A 23,289-nucleotide genomic window follows, 5' to 3' on the forward strand; every position below is an offset into this window, starting at 1 on the left:
TAGAATTAACGTAAATTAAAGAAAAAAATGGTCATTAAATATATTGTAGCTACTTATTTTTTTCATAATTAAAATGAATCGTATCTTGAAATTAACGGGTTAGTGTGAGCTTATCTATGTGGTTATGCACTCTTCGAATAGGAATCCATTTTCTGAAAGATTCTGGCTTTCGTGCTTTGGTGGGTCTCCAAAATCCTTTCGATGACCTATGTTGTGTTGAAGGGATATCTATATGATCGGATTGATTGCATAAAGCCTGCGGTAGCAACGGAACCGGGGAAAGTATACAGAAAAGACAGTTCTTTTCTGTTCTATTAGTATTAGTTAGTGATCTCGGCTCAATGAATCTTTTCTTATGTGATGAACTGTTGGCACCAGTCCTCCATTTTGTCTATGTGGATCAAAGTGATCGGATATATTTTTTCTTCATTTTCTGTAACATATTTTCATCCCGACACAATTGAGGATTCTACTAAAAATTATACATTAAGTTATTTTTCAATTTATATTATTTTATTTTCTCTCCAAAAATCTTTTTTTTTTAAAAAATACGTCATCAAAAAAAAAAAAAAAAAAGTTCATTTTGTTCAAAATGGATAACCGTCAAAGCTTTAACGGTAACAAACTACCACTGTCGTGTCGCGCCTCTTCCCTCGTACATTAAATGCCCGACCATCAACTTCCTCAAACCCTCACAATTCCCTTCACAAACAACCCACGGCGGCGCTCTCGACGGCGCCGGCCGCCGCAAAAACCCCACCAAACACCGTCGAGCACACATGGCAATCGATCCAAGGAACACCATGGGCGCCTTCGAACCAGATCAAGACCCATACGACAGTTCCATCAACGCCAACATTCTCAATTTCGCCAACGACCAAAACCCAACTCTCGACGACTTGCAGTCCACAGCAGAGCAGCCAGTGGCGGCGGCGGCGCGTGACTCCTACGGCGGCCGAACTAGCGCTTTTCAGAACATGGGTATGGTGGAATTGTTGACACATTTCAGTTTCGGTGGACAATATGATTCAGAAGCAGGCCCCTCAAACGCCGGCGAAGCAGCAAGCAATTTTGAAGAAGATGATGATATTCAAATACCCAGTGAAGTTGAATCGAAATTGCTCGCAATTTGGCCCGTAACTCCGGTGCCATTTCTGTGCAGTTGCTGCCAAGTTCTAAGAGAATTTCTTCATAGCAATGGTCGATTTCTTCATAAATCAACATCATAAACACAAATTCACTGAAATTCCCCTGTTTTTTTTGAATCAATTCGTATATTTCTCGAACAGGGGTGAACAGCAGAAAACTGGAGATTCATGGTCGACTTGGAATGATCTGTCATGCAATTCTGGAACATAAACCGATTGTTAATGTGGATAATATAAGTCCTCAGTATCAAATGTTCGAGTAAGATATCAAATTTTGTTTAATTTGATCTGATTTTACTTCGATTAATTTGTTGTTTTCTGTTTTAAAAGTTTTTGTGACAAAAGCTTTGAGGAGATCAAACAGTTCTTGCTGCAGTATTGTTTGAAGCAAATTTTGGAGGATTATAATATGATTCCAGATCCGATGTCGAATTTCTACGACGCTCTCTGTGTCGGGATTGATTGGTTTGAAAATCTCAATACTACTGATGCGTTCTTTCAACAGTCTCCTGATAATTCTGGTTGGTTAAATGAATATCTTCGTTTTTAATTTGAAACAAATTCATTTTCGAGATAAAAGAAAAACATTAACTTGTTTGTGCAGAAGATGAAGATATGGATCAGCCCGTCCCCGAGTTCCAAAATGATACGCCTGACCCGCAAGGTCAACCATCTAGACGGCCCTCGCTTGCCGCACAGGTTTGTTTTAGTTATTGGAGTGTATACCTCGGGTTGGGTTGGTTGACTTGAAATTTAGGGTTGGTTTGGTTTGGTTTGGTTGGTGACCCGAATGACTCCGTTTGACAGAGGCAAAGAACAGGGAGGATGACGGTGAACGATGTGTGGGAGTATCTTCATCTTCCGATATCAGAAGCGTCGAAGAAGTTGAATGTGTGCAATACGGTGTTGAAGAAGATATGTCGGCGGAGTGGTCTCAGCCGCTGGCCTTACAGAAAGGTGGCACTATTTTTCTTCTCTGCAAATCCACTCTCAATTTCTTTTAAAACCAAAACTTTAATTGAATGAAAAACTGGTGCAGATACGAAGTTACGAGAGGCGAATAGCAGCGCTGAAAACCACAATGAATTCCAGTTATGGAGACACTAGAGCCCGAGCCGAAGCTGAGATCCAAAGAGTTCAGAAAGAACTTTCTGATTTTTGTGCTCGAATCAGAATTTGATTATTTTCTAAATTTTATCCTACTACTTTTTTTTTTCTTTTTTTTTTAATAATTGATATATTATATAAGTTTAAATCTATGTCCATCTTTTTTTTTTTTTTTTTTTTTTTTTTTTTTTTTATTATATATTTTTGTAATTAACACTTAATTTTTTTTAATATAAAGTCGGGAATGGGATAAAATATAATCTCTGTCCTTGACTCCATTTAACTCATCGGTATGTTAATTATAGTTTTTAAAATTAAACCAAGTTTAAATTTATGCCCAAATTAATTATAATAAATTAAATTAAAATTTGTAATTTATTGAATTAAAAAAAAAAAAAAAAAGATATTTATTACAAAATGAACCAATTATCCGTCGTGCGGGTCTTAGGGCTCCATTACATTTTGCCAATTCCGGGCCCAAAATCGCTGCTTCCGGACTTTTCCCCTTTTTATCCAATTTATTTAATTTCACTTCTCTCCTCCGATTCAAGTCCGCGTTCATCTCCTCTCTCTCTCTCTCTGTCTAATTTCCACTGTCGTTTCAGAGGTCAAATATTTGGCTGTTTTTTTTTTTTTTTTTTTTTTTTTTTTTTTTTTTTCCCTCCTTTTGCTTTCTCTCCTGCCTTCTTCCTCGCCGTGTTTCTCGATCTGTTGTTCAATTTCTCTCTATCAATCTTTCACTCTCTATCGCACTTGTGGCGCTTCCAATTCGAAGGTGAGAGCTGTCGGCCATGGACGGAGGTGCTCCGTACAATCCACGTACTGTGGAAGAGGTGTTTAGGGATTTCAAGGGCCGGAGAGCCGGTTTAATTAAGGCTCTCACTACTGGTCAAGTCTTACTTTGTGTTCTTTCTTTGAAATTCTTTCGCGCTTTTGTCCTTTTGCTTTTCTGGTTTTTTTTACCTGTTCTGCGTTTGTGGTTGCAGATGTTGAAGAGTTCTACCAGCAATGTGATCCTGGTTTGATTTTATTGCTGCTCGTTTATGTTTTTAGATTCTTGTGTGCGTTGTCCGAAAGAGATGTTAGTAGTTTCTTGCTAGGAACCGAGATTTGACCACTGCAAAGTTCAACCAAAGAGATTATAAAATCGATGAGTTTTGATGTTTTCATCGGCTTAATTCTCTAAGCCAATTTGTCATTTCTTTCTTTAGTAAGCTGGTAGTAATTAGCTTTAATGTTAATATTGTGATATAATTTTGAAATGGCTTGGCTTAGGAAGAACTACGCATGTAGCATTATTCACTAATTTTTAACACATTTGTCACGCGTTATGTCTATTTCCAATGGAATTCTTGTTTGAATTATAACCTAAATTTTCTTAAATTACAGAGAAAGAAAATCTCTGCCTTTACGGGTTTCCTAGTGAGCAATGGGAAGTCAATTTACCTGCCGAAGAGGTGCCTCCAGAGCTTCCAGAACCTGCGCTGGGCATAAATTTTGCTAGAGACGGGATGCAAGAAAAAGACTGGCTATCCTTGGTCGCTGTGCATAGTGATGTTTGGCTGCTTTCTGTGGCATTTTATTTTGGAGCTAGGTTTGGATTTGATAAGACAGATAGGTATGTGTTATTCTGACCTGCACTTCCTTATTTTATAGTTGTAGCGAAGGCCTTGGTATGAGCTTCAAGCCTCTCTCTGTCTTTTAGTTTTCTTTGAGTTGTTCTTAATATAATATTAGATTCAATGGTTTCTCATTTCATGTGTAGTGGGAAACTGTTTTGCTTTGCCGTTGGATTCTTTCTTTGGGTATTGGTGATAGGTAGATTGTAAGCCCATGCATGCTTTCTATGTGCTAAATTTTTAAAAAATGGAGTTCTTTTGTGGTATGCTATAACTTAACTGTTTACTTCTTCTTTTCTCATAATCATATGTTTTATAAATTATATTCGGCCTCACACCCCAAAACATATGCTTTATGCTCTGAAGCACAAACACTTGTGAGTAATGTGTTTGCTCAATACGTGGTGGACACTTGTTGCATATATCGGACATGAGTTGGGTACTTGTTTCCTGAAGCATTGTGTATTTCTTCACTTGATTCTTTTTTTTTTTTTTTACTTTTAAATTCATCACTTCTTTTATATCTACTTCTAAATGAAAATATACTAAACTAATGCATATTTTTAATACAGAAGGGTATTTTATAAAATGTAAATTTAAGCAAGCATGCCTTTTGCCATGCTCCTGTCCTGATTTTATAGAAAATGATGTGCAGTGTCTGGCATGCTGTGGCTTCATAGGTTTTATCTCCCTGATGTACATCGCGAGTTTTTCAAAGGCGTTGTCCCCTTGACATGTTTTCATAAAGTTTTTGATTTCACACGATTTCATCAAGTTTTGTTTTCAGGATTCTATTTCAATGTTTGACTTCCAGATTTTTCATTTGCATTTCACATCTTTGATAAGATTATCCCAACTTAAATGCATAAACTAGGTTCGTAGCTGAGGTAAAGGATGATTAATTTACTTCAGGCTTCATTATCATGATGGAGAGTCCATGTTTTACTTTCTCTGTTTTGTTCCAACTCTCAAGGTGTAGGATAATCAGTATAAACACACTCTATGTTCTTGTGGTTTCTTCATTACAACAGGGTCCTTGACATGTTCTGTTGCTTTTGTTGCAGGAAGCGTCTATTTAATATGATAAATGATCTTCCAACAATATTTGAAGTTGTGACAGGGACAGCCAAAAAACAAGTTAAGGATAAATCATCAGTTTCAAATCATAGCAGTAATAAATCTAAATCAAATCCAAAGGTTTGAAAGATATTTTTAATCGTGCTTTCTCCCCTTTTCTAAGTTTTTTTAGCCTCTTCAGCTTAAAATGGCCGTAGACACTACAACTACTAGTAGTTATTTTTCATCTCTAATGGTTTGGCTGAGGTGCAGCCTTGTAGAAACCTTCTACTTGCATCTTAGATGCCGGAATCACGACCTTCCACAATGGTATGATATTGTCTACTTTGAGCATAAGCTCTCATGGCTTTGCTCTGGGCTTTCCCAAAAGGCCTCGTACCAATGAAGATGTATTCCTTACTTATGAACCCACGATCATTCCCTAAATTAGCCAATGTGGGACTCCCTCCTAACTATAGTAAATATACTATACTACAGTAGATTGATCAATATGTGATTCAATCCATGATGGAGGCAACTTATTAAGCATATTTCTTGGCATATTTTTTCAATATTCAGCGGAGTTCTGAACCTCAAATAAAAAGTACGAAGGCAGTTCAATCAAAAGATGAGGACGAGGAAGGTTTGGATGAGGAAGACGAGGAAGAACACGGTGAAACACTTTGTGGAGCTTGTGGAGAGAATTATGCATCTGATGAGTTCTGGATTTGCTGTGACATATGTGAGAAATGGTTCCATGGGAAATGTGTAAAGATCACTCCGGCAAGGGCAGAGCATATTAAGCAGTATAAATGTCCATCTTGCAGCAACAAAAGAATCCGACCCTGATGTTGTTTAATTGTTAGCACCAACAACTTCCCCTGCCTCCCAAAACCAAAGCAAAAAGAGAAAACAAAAGGAAAAAGAACCAAGAGATGTCAAAGGGTTCTACTTAGGATCTCAGCTTAGACGGCTAATTGTGTATTAGGATTAGTTTAAACTTTACATTAGGACACTATACATTCTATGTGTATTTGTGGACAGAATCCTTTTTGCTCAAGTATTGTATGAACTATATGTATTTTGTATGTGCTATAATGTGTTCTTGTCAAGGCTTATATTTGACAGATGCCTTGCTCTATTGTACATGCCATTCGGGTCATGGGGACGCAACCGGGTGAGGTTTGGTTTGGTTTGATTGGCGGGTTTATTATGCATTGAAAATTAGTTGCCCTCACATTCCATCTCATACCAATTTGATAGCAATTGACATAAACATGGTTTATTTCCCCTAACGATCTTTCTAGGGCTCAATGTTCTTGCTAGTACATTGTTCAGTGTCTGGCTTTGATACCATTTGTAATCGTTTAAGCCCAGTAAATATTGTTCGTTTTGACCCGTTATGTATATCGAGAGGAGATAGATTGTGAGATCCCACATCGGTTGGAGAAAACATTATTTATAAGGGTTTGAAAATCTCTCCTTAGTAGACACGTTTTAAAAACTTTGAGGGGAAACTCGAATAACATTTTTTATAAGGGTTCGAAAATCTCTTCCTAATAGACACGTTTTAAAAACTTTGAGAGGAAACTCGAAAAGAAAAAATCTAAAAAGGACAATTTGCACTCTAACCCGAGTACTATTATGATAATTATTTTAATTATTTATTACTAAAATCAAATATAAGGATAATTTATTTATTAATTATAAAAACCAATTGCCCTCTTATTAATGATTTCATCCATATTTATTGATATATTTTTATTATTCCTTCGTCTAGTTTATTCCTTTAGTTTCTTTGTTGGCTAATTTTAATCACATGTACCAAAATTTATAAATTATTTCATGATCTAAACTTCTCCATGGAGTCGAAAAAGTAACAACTCTATAGATATACTTTCTACTTCAACACAGTCCATTTCAAGCAATGGGCAATGTAGTTATATTGTTCATAATGTAGCAGCATTGTTTGGACTTTTTCTATAACGACCTATGCTTAAGTTTCAGAATCTAGATTGGTCACTCAACATAAAATTGTACAGAGCAAAATACAAAACCAGCTTTAACTTTGAGGTTTCTGTAATTGAGGCACCAAAAGAAAGGTACACATTCATAAAAGTAGTAACTTTCAGTTGTTTTTAAGTCTTTTTTAATTATCCTATCCTCAAGAACTCTCTCATTTAGATATGGTCTCGGGTTTACGTACCAACCAAACCTACCACTTTTTTTTAATTATCATTTAGAACCTACCAACAAAATAACTTATTCTAACCTAAGACTAGGAATTTAAATATGAGTCAACTCTATGCACGTGCCACAGTCTCCGCTCACGATGTCGCTGTCCTCTGTACATATGCGTATTGCCTTTACCTGAAAAATGATGTGGCACATGACCTGAGTATTTCGAAGAATATTTAGTAAGTGACCCCACCATAGGGGCCATGCAAATGCACACACGTAAGTGACCCCACTACAGGGGCCATGCAAATGCACACACATGCAATCATGCTCTGGCCTGAGTATTTCGAAGAATATTTAGTAAGTGACCCCACCATAGGGGCCATGCAAATGCACACATGTAAGTGACCCCACTATAGGGGCCATGCAAATGCGTTTATTCTCTAGGGTGACCTCTAGTGTTAGACTACTAAGGATGTGTAGTTGTAACGACCCAGATCCACCGCTAGCAGATATTGTACTCTTTGGACTTTCCCTCAAGGCTTTAAAATGGGTCTACTAGGGGAATGTTTCCGCTTCCCCTCACGGCTTTAAAATGGGTCTACTAGGGGAAGGTTTACACACCCTTATAAAGGGTGGTTTGTTCTCCTCCCCAACCAATGTGGAACATCACAGTAGTACTTCCCTACACACGACCCACACATGCAAGTGTGAATTTTCAGGGGGCTCGCATACCCCGTGGACTCTCTCTGGTCAAACTAATCTGTAACAACGTCCAAAGGTCAGCGGAACCCCTTGGTGTTCTGCTCCCCATGAACACCCTCATGATCATACTGTACGGGTCCGCACTCATCGTCTCTGGGGAAGTGTCCTTATGCTTATGAACACACAACATGCATAATCCCTCTAATTTTCATCTTATCATCTCTTCTGACACAACCCTTAGTCTCATCTCTTTGCTACATTAAGTAACAGATGCTTGTTGAATATTTATATTAATATCATTTTCATGCTCTTAGGGTTGTGTCCTATGGTCGGTCTATCGACATGATGCAATATGACACTCATCATCATATATCATGCTTAATATGGAAAACATCAATATATTGAGACAAACGTCATCCAATCATCTTACTCATCATATTGTCATAAAGCGCATCAAACATATCAAATACGTCATTAATCGAAATATGTTATATATAACTTACATTTATCCTATTTTTCTTTTGTTTCTTCATACAATAAATTATTATAGATAAAAATTTGAATCCCTCCCCCAAGAAATTCAATTTAATTAGTTATAGTTAAATGATGCTCCCTTTGAAAAATTTCTTTACTCGAGTACACATTTTTATACTCATTCATCCTATGTCGTAAGTTCCTTTTGGAATGCAGTTAGTAGCTATGTCCACAGCTAACTCCAAAAATTATCTAAAAATTTCCCTTCCAATAAACAAAAAAAAAAAAAAAAAAAAATCAAGACAAGGGAGAGTGACAAATACAAAGAAAAGTACGACAATGTTCAAAGTCTAAACTTTTAAATTGAATGTTTCAATTCGGACTATAACCATTGGCATACAAAATGGTTATATGTGGTTACAAAATGGTAAGACCGAAGACCAAAATGCAATAAATAAGTTTGACCTTGACTTCTGACCCAAACATAGTCTACAATTCAATTAACACGACCAAATCTAAACACATCTTTACTCGAATTCCCTTGAAACTTGAAATTTACGTATTAAATATCATAACAACCATAATAAATTACTTTTTTTCTTTTTAAATACTTTTTAAATATTAAATTTATGATTAGTGTATGAAGGGAGTTAACATTATTTGAATTAAGCAAATAAAATTTATAACCCAACTCAATTTAATTCTGACCGTACATGTCACATTCATAATTAACTCCCGTACAACTTAGTATCCAACTTCCTTAAATTTCAGCAAGTTGTCTTCCACGTGGCTCAATCCATGCCGTTAATATATTTCCATCTGCCGTGACATGGACGGTTCATAAGGCTTTGACTTGGTCCAATCGAATCAGGATGCTTTCATTATTTATTTTGCATGATACTCAAATATTTGCGTCTTTGATTTGGTCAACGTCGGCGTCCCTTGATGAACAAGTATTATCCCCAAATAAAAACTTACTGTTATACTATTATATACACTTTATTTAAAAAAATATATATAATGTATTGAACTATATATATATATGCTAAATCTATTTGAATAATAACGGGACTAATGTTAAGTAGTTTTCTGGACTTATATTTTGGATAGTGATGATGTGTACAAAAAGACAAGATTTTGAGTTTTGTTGAGAAGTTAAACGGTCGGTGAAGGCCAAACTCGTCAAACAAAGAATTCAAAATCTTTCTATGACTTATGCTATAGTTGAATGACTATTTGACCGAAACAATAATCAATTCCAAGACGTAAGGTGGAACTAGGTTTCCGCAAGTAGAAGTAATAGAAATTATTGATCTAATTTTCTCGAACATAGGTGAACTTAGAAATTTTCATTCATATATTAAAAATGGTCATTTATATGAGTTTTTTTTTTTTTTTTTTTTTTTTTTTTTTTTTAAATTGATGAATATTTTAAAAATAAATTATTAATTATTTCCTTTCAAAATTAATGAAATAATATTAAATTTTTTTTTTTTGGGAGTGGACTAAAATTGGAAAGTTTAAAGTTATTTTTTAAATAAAATAAAAAATTCATAAGTATTTTTATTATTATTATTATTTTAATTTTAAGAAACCTTTCAAACTCTTAATAAATTCCAAAAATAAAATAAAAATTGGATTTATTTTATTTAAAAGCATATGTAATTAGTAGGTATTTATTTGATTAATTTTGAAAAATAAAAATAAAATTACACACATAGTTTCACCCATAAAATTGGAACATAATATAAAAAAAAAAACCCATCGCCATGTCCTTTCTCTCATCAGTAGCCTTCACCAAGAAAGGCTTCATTAAACCTTCTTTTTCGTGTGGCGATTCACCGGAAAAATGAAGCCAAATCACGGCAGCCACCGGGCTCTGTGGTTCATCGCAGCCTGCTTGTTGTTGGTTGCGACGGCGGGGGAGGCTCAGAATGTGAGCGTGGGGGTGGTGTTGGACATGGAGAGCTGGGTTGGGAAGATGGGGCTGAGCTGTATCGACATGTCGTTGTCGGAATTCTATGAAGCTAACCCTCACTACAAAACTAGGGTTGTTCTCCACCGCAGGGACTCCGCCGGCGATGTCGTTGGTGCGGCGGCTGCAGGTTTCAAATCTGTACTTTTTCTTTTTATTGCTGCCATTTTATTTTATTTTATTTTATTATTATTTTTTTAAATGAAGACTAGTTGACTTTTTTCATTACTATGTTACTGTCGGTGGAACGTATATGTAGTTGTCGGATTTTTATTTGAGAATATAAAAATATTTTTGAGTTTTGCATTTTACATTTTAATATATTTAAACTTTTAAAAATATTCTTCACAGAAACTGTTAATTTGTTTTTGTTTAAATAATAACGTTCAATTTTTTAATCGCAACTTTTTAAAATATTACAAAATGTAAGTGAGTTTAAAAAGTTTTATTTATATCTTTCGATTTTTAATTAAAAATTTAAAAATCTCAAATATTTATAATGATAGTTCATGAATGAATAAACCATGTTTTATAAATTTTTTAATATTATTTTTAAAAATAATATTAAAAAATTCAAAGATAATTTATATTTATAAAGTTTATGTGTAACGACCCAGATCCACCACTAGCTGATATTGTTCTTTTGGACTTTCCCTTGCTAGGGGAAGGTTGTTCTCCTCCCCAACCAATGTAGGACATCACATTATGTAAACGGTTTTTGTCCATGTATTGACAGTATGAACTTTTTTAACTTTATTTTTATAAGGTTAAATGTGTTAATGCTGTCTTTAGCATTTCATAGATTTTTTTAATACGGTATTAATAGTAAAAATATTTTTAAAAAATTGAAAAGTATTAATGATTTTTTTTTAAAAATTTTTAAAATTCAATTTTTAATTTTATATTTAATACATTCTTAAATTAAAAAAAAAATATCCATACATCTTTACCATATTAAAACTATTAAATTTTATATTAAATTATATATTTAATGAGCTCTTAAATTTTAATTTATATATCTTATAAGTTTATATGTTTTGAAAAATATCAAAAAGTGTAGAAAACTAAACCAATTTAAAATTTTGACCAACCTTCTTATATAAACTTTTGCATAAAAAAAAAATTATTTAAAAAAAAAAAAAGAGTAATGAAAGCGAATGAAGATATTAGATTAAAAGGTTTTGGGGACCAAATCAAAATTTCTGAAGCTAACAAAATCCAACTTTTCTAATGTTTAATCATCAATCAAATCAATCAAACCAATGAAAATTGACTGATTTCAATCCTTTTTTGAAAACAACCTTTGATGGAATAGCTCTCCACCTTATAAACAACAATAAAGTTGAAGCAATTTTGGGGCCAACCACTTCAATGCAGACCAACTTCGTGATCAAGCTCGCCCACAAAGCCCATGTCCCCATCCTTACCTTCACTGCCTCCACCCCCGCTCTCGCCTCCCACCGCAGCCCCTACTTCTTCCGTCTCACCCACACTGACTCTGCTCAAGTTGCCGCTATCAGCGCCTTACTCAAAGCCTACAATTGGAGAGAGGTACGTTTTTAAATCTCCGTTCAATTACAGGACTAGGCTGCCCTGCATTTTAATCTTTCTTTTTTCTATCTATTCAGGTCGTTCTGATCTACCAAGACGATGAATTTGGAGATGGGATGTCACCCTACTTGATCCACGCATTGCAGGGTGTGAATGCGCGCGTCCCATATCAGAGCGTCATCGATCCAACGGCCACCGAGGATCAGATCGGGGAAGAGCTTTACAAATTGATGACAATGCCGACCAGAGTGTTCTTGGTCCACATGCAGCCGTCTCTAGCGATTCGCTTATTCGCTAAGGCCAACAAAATTGGAATGATGAGGGAAGGTTACGCTTGGATTTTGACTGACGCCATCGCGAATTTACTCGATTCCATGACTTCCTCTGTTCTAAACTCCATGGAAGGAGCTTTGGGAGTGAAGACATATGTCCCAAAATCAATGGAGCTCGACCGTTTCAAAATTAAATGGAAACGGGAATTCGTAATGGAAAATTCTGTCCTCACCGATCCACATTTAGACATCTTTGGACTGTGGGCCTATGATGCAGCTCGAGCACTGGCAATGGCAATTGAGAAAACAGGGGCCAAAAACTTCACATTCGAAAACCCAAATGGATCTGAAAATCTAACCGATTTTCAAACTTTGGGGGTTTCTCAAAACGGGGAGAAAATTGTGGAGGCGTTGTCGAAGACGAAGTTCATGGGGCTGACTGGAAATTACGAGATCGTGAATGGGCAGCTGCAATCGGCGGCATTTGAGATAGTGAATGTGAATGGTAATGGGGGAAACAGAGTTGGGTTTTGGAATCCTGAAAAGGGGTTGTTGAGTAACAATATGACAGTGATCTGGCCGGGGAATACGGCGGCGGTGCCGAAAGGGTGGGAGTTTCCGACGGCAGGGAAAAGGTTGAGAATTGGGGTTCCAGTGAAGAAAGGGTACAGCGAGTTTATGAAATTGAAAGGAAAGGAGGTGGAAGGGTATTGTAAGGACGTGTTCGATGCGGCAATAGAAATGCTTTCGTATGTGGTTTCAGTTGATTACATTCCCTTTGCAGTTTCGGATGGATGTAGCGCCGGTTCCTACGATGAACTCATCATGCAAGTCTACAAAGGGGTCAGTATGTTTGTATTCATTTGATTACTTCAACTACTCTGAGGACTAAAATAAAGTAGTGATGAATGTGTGGTTTATGGACAGGTCTACGACGGTGCAGTAGGAGACATAACCATCGTAGCAAACAGATCCAAGTACGTTGATTTCACCTTGCCATTCACAGACTCCGGAGTTTCAATGGTGGTTCCAACAAAAGCCAACTCCATGAACAGAGCATGGCTTTTTCTGAAGCCTCTCACTGTAGGCCTTTGGATCACAAGCTTATGCTTCTTTGTTTTCATGGGATTTGTGGTTTGGATTCTTGAACATCGAATCAACCCAGACTTTCGTGGTCCTCCCTCTCATCAGATCAGTACCAGCCTCTGGTACTCCTTTTCCACCATGGTCTTCGCCCAAAGTAACCACATTTACTGACTAAATTTATAATTCCCAAATATATTTAACTATTTATTCATATTTTTCGACCCATTTGTACTTTCAGGGGAGAATTTGTTAAGCAATTTGGCAAGATTCGTGGTGGTGATATGGTTCTTTGTGATGTTCGTTTTAACTCAGAGCTACACGGCAAGCTTGACTTCTCTTTTGACAGTGCAACAATTACAACCTACCATTACAAATATAAACGAGCTTTTGACGAAGCAATCATGGGTGGGATATCTAGACGGTTCATTTGTTGGGGGGCTGTTGACCTCGGTGGGGATTAAGAATCTCAAGTCTTATAGGTCTCCTGAGGAACTCAACAAGTTGTTCAAACTAGGAGGCTCCAATGGCGGCATTGATGCTGCTTTTGATGAAACTCCTTACATTAAGCTCTTCCTTTCCAAGTTTCCTAATAAATACATTACTGCCGATCCCACCTACAAAACTGATGGATTTGGATTTGTAAGTTTCTATCTCTTTCTACCAAATTAATATAATATTAACTTGATTTTTTATAAATATTTTAGTCCTCGATCAGATTATCATATAATAATAGAATCAACGATGTTATTTTTTCTTTGATTAATGTTTTATTTGGAGGTCGAAATATGAATAGAGCATTATATTATGGTATTTTCTATCTGTTTCATCTCCATATTTCAATGATAATTTAACACGATATTATAACACAATTATCTTAGGGCGATTATTTTATTATCTATAATGTCAATGCCGGCAGGCTTTTCCCATTGGCTCACCATTGGTGGCAGACATATCCAGAGGGGTGTTAAATGTGAAAGAGAGTAAGAAGATGAACCAATTACAAATGAAATGGTTTGGTGAAGACAACTCATGGTCTTCCGTCAAGGTCACTTCTTCAAGGCTGAACGTGAGCAACTTTTGGGGCCTATTCCTCATTGTCGGCACTGCTGCCATCGTCTCCCTCTTCATCTACTTCTTCATTTTCCTTCGCAAAGAACTGCACACGCTCCGTCACACCACCACTGAAGGCTCCAACTCCTCCATTAGGAGTAAAATTCGAGCACTGCTCAGAATCTACGACAAAAGGGACCTGACTTCACACACATTCAGAAAGAGTAATCCTCCACAAGTAGTAGACAACAAGATTCAAGCAAACCATGGTGACTCTGTTGGCGCCTCATCGAGCTCGAATTATTTGCTAAGTCCATCGAATGATTCGATCCATGACACGAACCATGAGTTCTCTAAGTCGGGAGATTTGAGTCCAAGTAATCAAGCTGTGGAAATGGTGATCCATACGACTGAGGAAATCGTTCCCCAAAATGAGAAGTATCGTTCTCGATTTTAGGTGGCTTTTTCTTAATGTATTTTTGTAGGTAAATTTGACTTTTGTTGCGCATTGCAAAAATTCCCTTTTTATAATTTAATGCTCAAAAGACGTAAATAATTTGTTTAATTTAATTAAGATTAATTTAGATTGCTTACTCTACTTTTAATAAATCATATTATTAGTCATGTAGTTGTTTTGAAGTTAATTTTGATTAAAATTAATTAAATAATAATAATTCTTATACAAATAAAGTGAACATATTTCTACTATTTATAAAATAAAAATTAATAAAAACTATTATTATTATTTTTTTAACGAAAGTTAACAATAAATTAAAATTATATCCCCTAAAATAAAATAAAGTGTATGCATTGTTGTGCGATCCTAACAACTAGTATCAAAGTTAGGCAAAATTCACCACGATCTGTGAAGATAGAAAGTTCAAAAATTGGAATTGAGAAGTTCAATAGATTCGATTTCGGTTTTTGGAAGATGCAGATTAAAGATTATCTATATCAAAAGATCTTCATGAACCACTGTTGGGGGTGAAGCTGGATACCATGACCACGAAGCATGGAAACTCAAGGATCAACTAGTCTAAGGGCTGATCCGGTTGATGCTATCCAAAAACGTGGCGTTCAACATCATTAAGGAGAAGACAACGTCAGATCTGTTGAAGACGTTGTCGAATATGTATGAAAAATCGTCGGCTGTGAACAAGGTGTATTTGATGTGGAGATTGTTTAATCTACAAATGTCTGAAGATGGATTTGTTGCTGATCATATAAATGAATTCAATATGATTGTAAGTCAACTGAGTTCGGTGGAAATTAATTTCGAGGATGAAATTAAAATATTGATTTTGATGTCATCTTTACCCGAGTCGTGGGATACTATTGTTGCCGCAATCAGCAGTTTTCGAGAATCTGATAAACTGAAGTTTGATGAAATTCGAGATGTAATTTTCAGCGAAAGAATTTTTGCATAAACACTCCGGTATGAAATCAGTAGACATTAAAGAATATTAGATATATTTATGGTCTCAAGAAGAACCAAATCTCAATTAGTTAGTTGGACAGCATACGTTATGCAACATAGTTAGGGAAGAGTTCATGGAAGAGTATGAAGGGTGATATGGTGGTAGCACGTAGCACAAAATCTGGAACCTTATACACCACTGCATGGTGTATGAACATGGTTGTTGCTGAGAGTGCTTCAAATTCAAGTCTTTGGCACAATAGGCTTGGATATATGAGCGTCAAAGGAATGAAGATGTTGGCTGCGAAAGGAGTTTGAGATGGTCTGAAATCTGTTGCTATGGGTCCTTGTGAAAACTGCATTATGAGCAAACAGAAACGAGTTAGCTTCACAAAGATCGTTAAAGAACTTAAAAAGGTGCAGTTGGAAATGGTCCATACAGACGTTTGGGGACCATCTCCAGTTCCATCACCTTGAGAATCAAAGTTCTACGTCACCTTCAAAGATGATTTCAGCAGAAAGGTGTGAATTTATTTCCTAAAACACAAGTCAGATGTGTTTGCGACCTTCAAAATTCTATTAACAAGGACAGTTCCCGGTAAAGCAAGACAAAATGGTATTGCTAAAAGGATAAACAGAACATTGAATGAACAGTCAAAGAATATGAGGATTCATTCTGGATTGCCAAAGGCATTTTGGGTCGATGCTGTAAATACAGTAGTCTACTTGATCAATAGGGGTCCATCAGTACCCTTGGAGTTCAAGTTGCTAGAAGAAGTATGGACAGGAAAAAAACTCAAGTACTCTCACTTGAGAACTTTTGGTTGCACTGCATATGTTCGTGTTGATCTAGAGAAGAGCGACAAGCTTGACGTTGAGGCTGTGAAGTGCTACTTCATAGGTTAGGGTTTTGAAATGTTCGAGTATCGGTTTTGGGATGACAAGAACAAAAAAGTCTTGAGACATTGTGACGTGACCTTTAGTGAAAATGTCTTGTACAATGACAAAGAGAAGATAAAATCTGAAACTACGAATCAAGTAGGAGTCGATTTTGAGTTGCAGGAAAACTCACCTAGTAATGTTGTAGCAGATACTCATGAAACTCCTGAGACTACTGCTGAAGAACTAGACGTGGAACAAGGTTTCAAGACAACGAAGCAAGTGGGAGTTGAGGTTGAGTTGCAGAAAAATTCACCTAGTAATGTAGCATATACTCAAGAAACTCATGAGACTATTGCTAAGGAACCAGAGGTGGAGCAAGGTTCCAAGACAACAAAGCAAGTGGAAGTTGAGGTTGAATTACAGAAAAAAAGATATTCAAGAAACTCCTGAGACTGTTGTAGAGGAACCAGCGATAGAGCAAGTGACACCTGAACTAGTGTTGAGAAGATCATCCAGTACTATCAGAGTACCAAATATGTATGTATCTTCATTACACTATCTGTTACTGACTTTGATGAAAGGGAGCCAGAGTCCTTTGATGAGGCCCTATAGTTAGAGGATACAACCAAGTGAGAGCAAGCCATGGATGATGGGATGTCTATGTTTCAAAAATGCGTGGTACTGAGGCTAAGTATGTGACAATAACTGAAGTTGGAAAGAAGACGATGTGGATAACTGACTATATGAAAGAATTGGGCAAGAAGCAGCACAAAAAGATTCTTTATAGAGATATTTAGAGTGTCATATAGTTGGTGAGAAACTCGGTTTATTACTTAAAGACAAAACACAGAAGGCGATACCATTTCACTCGCAGGTTAGTGGAAAATGGTGATGTGTTTGGAGAAGATAAAGGGGTGCAAAGAATCCAGCAAACATGTTGACAAAATGGGTTGATGTTGGAATATTAAGATTGTACAAAGCCTCAATTGGCATAGTGTAGTGAATATGCTTATGATTGTTTGAGAATAAAATTCTTGCTTGACTGGATCAGTCTCCAAGTGGGTGAATTGTTAGGTTATGGAGCATACTTCTTATTTATAATTTAATCAATGGTTATACATAGTAAAGTTATATATGGTAAATCAGTAAAGTAATTGTTTCGATATTTTTCAACCAAACTGTAAGGAACGCTCAAATTTGATGAATTTGACACATATGTTTAGTTAAAATACAAAACTTAAACAATTTTATTTTCAGGTCATTTTCGAGTCATTTTCCATAGATATTAACATTGACACTTTTTTCCGTCTTTGAGAGGAGAGTCAATTAACTCGTTCAGAAAAGTTGTTTTCTCGTTTTTAAATAGCTATGTATAGTAAAAAGTTATATCCAGTAAAATTATACACGGTATATAATTATATATAATATAAACCTTTAACACCACTCTGTTCTTAAATTTGGCAAGCATCAATATAAACCTTTATAATTAACATGTGCACGCGTTGTTGTGTGGTCTTAACACACGTCACATTTATAATTAACACCTGTATCAAACTTTTTTCTTAAATTTTGGCAAATTTCCTTCCACGTGGCTCAAATCCATGCCTTTAATGTATTTTCATCTGCCGTGACGTGGACGGTTGAAACAGAAGGACCACAAGGGCTTTGATTTGGTCCAATAAATCAGGCGCTTCCATAATTAATTTTGCATGATAATCAAATTATTTGCGGCTTTGATTTGGTCAACGTGGCCTCCTTTGATTAACAAGTATTATCCACAAGTAAAAACTTCCAATAGTGTTACCATAGAATATATTTAGTCCAATATTATATATTTTTTTAAATTTTTATTTTTGTACGTAACGCTTCAATTATTCCAATTATTACCTTTCTATACTTTATTTACAAAAATATATATAATATATATGTTAAGTAGTTTTTGTTACCTCTGTGCCAGTCTGTGCAGTCTCTTTCATGGCGTATGGTCAATATATAAACCTTCTTATCACTTCCCTTCACCAATAAACCTTATTCTCATAGAGAGTCACCGGAAAGATGAACCCAAATCAGGGCAGCCGCCGGGCTCTGTGGTTCATCGCAGGCTGTGTCTTGTTGGTTGCGACGGCGGGGGAGGCTCAGAACGTGAGCGTGGGGGTGGTGTTGGACATGGAGAGCTGGATCGGGAAGGTGGGGCTGAGCTGCATCCACATGTCGCTGTCGGAATTCTATGAAGCTAACCCTCACTACAAAACTAGGATTGTTCTCCACCCCAAGGACTCCGCCGGCGATGCCGTTGCTGCGGCGGCTGCAGGTTGCACATCTCTGCCTCTCTCTTTTTTTTTTTTTTTCAATTTTTGTGAAAATGGAGACCAGTTCGTTGACTTTCTAATATTAAATTAAATTATATATTTAATGAGTTCTTTCATTTTAATTTTTATATCTATTAAGTCAATATATTTTGAAAAATATTAATTAAACAAATTTAAATATTTGACTAACCTTATTCTTTGTTTATAAATTTAAGATTAATCTTTAAATTAATGCGGACTACCAAAATCTCTTTAATTTATGAAGCTTTACAAAAATTCAACTTTTCTAATGTTTAATCATCAATTAAACCAATCAAAACTGACTCATTTCAATCCTTTTTTGAAAATAACCCTGGATGGAATAGCTGTTGACCTGATAAAGAACAATAAAGTTGAAGCAATTTTGGGGCCAACCACTTCGATGCAGACCAACTTTGTGATCAAGCTCGCCCACAAAGCTCATGTCCCCGTCCTTACCTTCACCGCCTCCAGCCCCGCTCTCGCCTCCCACCGCAGCCCCTACTTCTTTCGTCTCACCCACACTGACTCTGCCCAACTTGCCGCTATCAGCGCCTTAGTCAAAGCCTACAATTGGAGACAAGTACGTGTTAAATCACCCTTTTAACTACAGGGATTGGCTGCCCTCCATTTTAATCTTTATTTTTTCTGTCTATCCAGGTCGTTCTGATCTACCAAGATGACGAGTTTGGAGACGGGATGTCACCCTACTTGATCCACGCATTGCAGGGTGTGAATGCGCGCGTCCCATATCAGAGCATCATTGATCCAACGGCTACCGAGGATCACATCGGGGAAGAGCTTCACAAATTGATAACAATGCCCACCAGAGTGTTCTTGGTGCACATGCAGCCGTCTCTGGCGATTCGCCTATTCGCTAAGGCCAACGAAATTAGAATGATGAGGGAAGGCTACGTTTGGATTTTGACTGATGCCACCGCGAATTTGCTCGATTCCATGAGCTCCTCTGTTTTCAAGTCCATGGAAGGAGCTTTGGGAGTGAGGACATATGTCCCAAAATCAATGGAGCTTGAACGTTTCAAACTTAAATGGAAACGAAAATTCATAATGGAAAATTTTGTCCTCAACGATCCACATTTAGACATCTTCGGACTGTGGGCCTACGATGCTGCTCGAGCACTGGCAATGGCAATTGAGAAAACAGGGGTCAAAAACTTCACATTCGAAAACCAGAATGGATCTGAAAATCTAACAGATCTTCAAACTCTGGGGGTTTCTCAAAACGGGGAGAAAATTGTTGAGGCGTTGTCGAAGACGAAGTTCATGGGGCTGACTGGAAATTACGAGATCGTGAATGGGCAGCTGCAATCGGCGGAATTTGAGATAGTGAATGTGAACAGTAATGGGGGAAACAGAGTTGGGTTTTGGAATCCTGAAAAGGGGTTGTTGAGTAACAATATGACAGTGATCTGGCCGGGGAATACGGCGGCGGTGCCAAAAGGGTGGGATTTTCAGACGACAGGGAAAAGGTTGAGAATTGGGGTTCCAGTAAAGAAAGGGTACATTGAGTTCATGAAAGTGAACGGAACGGAGGTGGAAGGGTATTGTAAGGACGTGTTCGATGCGGCAATAGCAACGCTTCCGTATGACGTTCCATTTGATTACATTCCCTTTGCACTTCCGAATGGATCTAGAGCCGGTTCCTACGATGATCTCATCATGCAAGTAAACACAGGGGTCAGTATGTTTGTATTCATTTTATTACTTCATCTTTGAGGACTAAAATAAAGTATTAATGAATGTGTGGTTTATGGACAGGTCTACGACGGTGCAGTAGGAGACATAACCATCATAGCAAACAGATCCAAGTACGTTGATTTCACCTTGCCATTCACAGACTCCGGAGTTTCAATGATCGTTCCAACACAAGCCAACTCCAAGAACAGAGCATGGCTTTTTCTGAAGCCTCTCACTTTAGACCTTTGGATCACAAGCTTATGCTTCTTCGTCTTCATGGGATTTGTGGTTTGGATTCTCGAACATCGAATCAACCCAGACTTTCGTGGTCCTCCCTCTCATCAGATCGGCACCAGCCTCTGGTTCTCCTTTTGCACCATGGTCTTCGCCCAAAGTAACCACCTTTAAAGACTCATTTGTTTTGATGAACTAAATTTATAATCCATCTTCAAGTATATTTAATTATTTATTCATATATTTTGACCCATTTGTTTTGTACTCTTAGGGGAGACTTTGATAAGCAATTTGGCTAGGTTGGTGGTGGTGATATGGTTCTTCGTGGTGTTCGTTCTAACTCAAAGCTACACGGCGAGCTTAAGTTCTCTTTTGACAGTGCAACAATTACAACCCACCATTACAAATATAAATGAGTTGTTGACGAAGCAGTCGTCGGTGGGATATCTAGAAGGTTCATTTGTTTGGGGGCTGTTGACCTCTGTGGGGATTAAGAATCTCAAGTCTTATAGGTCTCCTGAGGAACTCGACAAGTTGCTAAAATTAGGAGGTTCCAATGGCGGCATTGATGCTGCTTTTGATGAAACCCCTTACATTAAGCTCTTCCTTTCCAAGTTTCCTAATAAATACATTACGGCTGATCCCACATACAAAACTGATGGATTTGGATTTGTAAGTCTTTGTCTCTCTTCCTGTTATTAGAACACACAATTATTTTAGGGTGTTTATTTTAATGTTTATAATGATGATGCCAACAGGCATTTTCCATTGGCTCACCATTGGTGGCAGACATATCAAGAGCGATGTTAAACGTGATAGAGAGTAAGAAGATGAACCAGCTACAAATGAATTGGTTTGGTGATCAAGGCAATTCATGGTCTTCCATACCAAAAGTTACTTCTTCCGGATTGAACCTAGGCAGCTTTTGGGGCCTATTCCTCATTACCGGTACTGCCTCCATCATCTCCCTCCTCATCTACTTCATCATTTTCCTTCACAAAGAACAACACACGCTCCGTCACACCGCCAATGAAAGCTCCAACTCCTCCATTAAGAGTAAAATTCGAGCACTACTCAGAATCTACGACAAAAGAGACTTGACTTCATACACATTTAGAAAGAGTAATCCTCCAGAAGTAATAGACAACAAGATTCAAGCAAACCACGGTAACCCTGTTGGCACCTCACCAAACTCGAATTACTTGCTAAGTCCATTGAATGATTCGATCTATGACACGAACCATGAGTTCTCTAGATCGGAAGATTTGAATCTAAGTAATCAAGCCGTAGAAATGGTGGTCCATACAACCATGGAAATAGTTCCTCAGAGTTAGAAGTACCCTTTGGGATTTATGCTTTGGGATTTTAGGAAGTTTTTTTTAATGTATTTTTGAAAAAATAGGGGTGAATTGGAATATTAAACTTTGGAGTTAACCCAAAATTAAAATAAATACTAATAATAGAATGAAAATATTTTAAAAGAAATTTTGATATCCATTTTATAATAATATCTTAGCTGGGTCCTGATACATCTTTGTACTTCTAGAGTGGAACGTGTAAGAAGTATTGTGAGCTTCCGTCATAATATCTTTCAAAATTTTCTTGTCACGGGGAACACAAGCGGTTTTTCCACAGTAGGCCCCCGTCTGAAGAGATTGAGTACCCCACTGGTTTTTCTGTCTCTATCTGATTCCACACTTTTCCAAGGTGTTCATCAGACCTCTGAGCGTCAATAATTTGTTTTCGCAAGGTGAGTTGCATGTTCATTTGTGTTATCTGAGCAGTACCACCTCTAATTACAACATCGATTCCAGCCCTCTTCATCTCATCTTGTATTCTTTCCTGCTTAGTGATCAACGCGGAAGTATGAACCGCCTTTCTGCTCAATGCGTTCGCCACGACATTGGCCTTGCCTGGATGATACAGGATCTCGATGTCATAATACTTTACTAGTTCCAACTATCTCCTCTGTCTCATGTTAAGCTCCTTCTGCTTAAATAGGTACTTGAGACTCTTGTGATCAGTGAATACTTGAATTTTCTCTCCATATAGATAATGTCGCCATGATTTCAGTGCAAATACCACCGCTGCTAAGTCGAGGTCATGAGTGGGATAATTTCGTTCATATTCCTTCAGTTGTCTAAAAGCGTAAGCTATCACTTTACCCTTCTGCATGAGCACGCATCCTAGACCTTTTCCCGATGCGTCGCTGTACACCACTAGATTCCCTGAACCATCTGAAACTGTGAGGACTGGTGCTGTCACCTACCTCTCCTTGAGTTCCTAAAAGCTCTGTTCGCAAGCTGATGTCCACACGAAGGGCTTGCCCTTCTTGGTCAACTGAGTTAGCGCCGAAGATATTCGGGAGAAATCCTAGACAAACCTTCTATAATATCTAGCTAGTCCTAGAAAACTCCATACTTCAGTGACTGTGATCGGCCTTGGCCACTTCATCACTGTCTCTATCTTAGCTGGGTCCACTGTGATTCCTCTGCTTGACACCACATGAC

General features: G+C 37.2%; 4 protein-coding genes across 5 annotated transcripts; all 4 read left to right on the forward strand.

The window, feature by feature from the left end:
• The first annotated feature begins 708 nt into the window (after window positions 1–708).
• On the forward strand, window positions 709–2,348 carry LOC111798799 (RWP-RK domain protein). Its single transcript, XM_023682134.2, has 6 exons — window positions 709–1,200; window positions 1,290–1,407; window positions 1,479–1,669; window positions 1,753–1,847; window positions 1,956–2,105; window positions 2,188–2,348. The coding sequence occupies exons 1-6, from the start codon at window positions 780–782 to the stop codon at window positions 2,326–2,328; spliced, it is 1,116 nt and encodes a 371-aa protein (XP_023537902.2). The 5' UTR covers window positions 709–779; the 3' UTR covers window positions 2,329–2,348.
• A 557-nt stretch (window positions 2,349–2,905) lies between these two features.
• LOC111798585 (PHD finger protein ALFIN-LIKE 4) lies at window positions 2,906–6,042 on the forward strand. 2 transcript variants are annotated; one of them, XM_023681826.2, is made up of 5 exons: window positions 2,906–3,143; window positions 3,242–3,274; window positions 3,645–3,873; window positions 4,939–5,071; window positions 5,510–6,042. In XM_023681826.2, the coding sequence occupies exons 1-5, from the start codon at window positions 3,047–3,049 to the stop codon at window positions 5,777–5,779; spliced, it is 762 nt and encodes a 253-aa protein (XP_023537594.2). In that variant the 5' UTR covers window positions 2,906–3,046; the 3' UTR covers window positions 5,780–6,042. The 2 variants fall into 2 exon arrangements, with proteins under 2 accessions (XP_023537594.2, XP_023537595.2); XM_023681827.2 differs by having other exon boundaries at window positions 4,939–5,011.
• Window positions 6,043–10,071: 4,029 nt separating this feature from the next.
• Window positions 10,072–14,812, forward strand: LOC111799093 (glutamate receptor 2.1-like). The gene is made up of 6 exons (XM_023682493.2): window positions 10,072–10,392; window positions 11,578–11,813; window positions 11,891–12,928; window positions 13,013–13,325; window positions 13,410–13,810; window positions 14,088–14,812. Exons 1-6 carry the CDS (start codon window positions 10,137–10,139, stop codon window positions 14,676–14,678), a joined length of 2,835 nt encoding a protein of 944 aa, XP_023538261.2. The 5' UTR covers window positions 10,072–10,136; the 3' UTR covers window positions 14,679–14,812.
• Window positions 14,813–18,489: 3,677 nt separating this feature from the next.
• Window positions 18,490–22,825, forward strand: LOC147791613 (glutamate receptor 2.1-like). Its single transcript, XM_087125704.1, has 6 exons — window positions 18,490–18,831; window positions 19,195–19,430; window positions 19,508–20,545; window positions 20,627–20,939; window positions 21,051–21,451; window positions 21,538–22,825. The coding sequence occupies exons 1-6, from the start codon at window positions 18,576–18,578 to the stop codon at window positions 22,111–22,113; spliced, it is 2,820 nt and encodes a 939-aa protein (XP_086981830.1). The 5' UTR covers window positions 18,490–18,575; the 3' UTR covers window positions 22,114–22,825.
• Window positions 22,826–23,289: the final 464 nt, after the last annotated feature.

Source organism: Cucurbita pepo, chromosome 7, assembly GCF_057944985.1.
Source record: "Cucurbita pepo subsp. pepo isolate OVF chromosome 7, ASM5794498v1, whole genome shotgun sequence".
Lineage (NCBI taxonomy): Eukaryota > Viridiplantae > Streptophyta > Magnoliopsida > Cucurbitales > Cucurbitaceae > Cucurbita > Cucurbita pepo.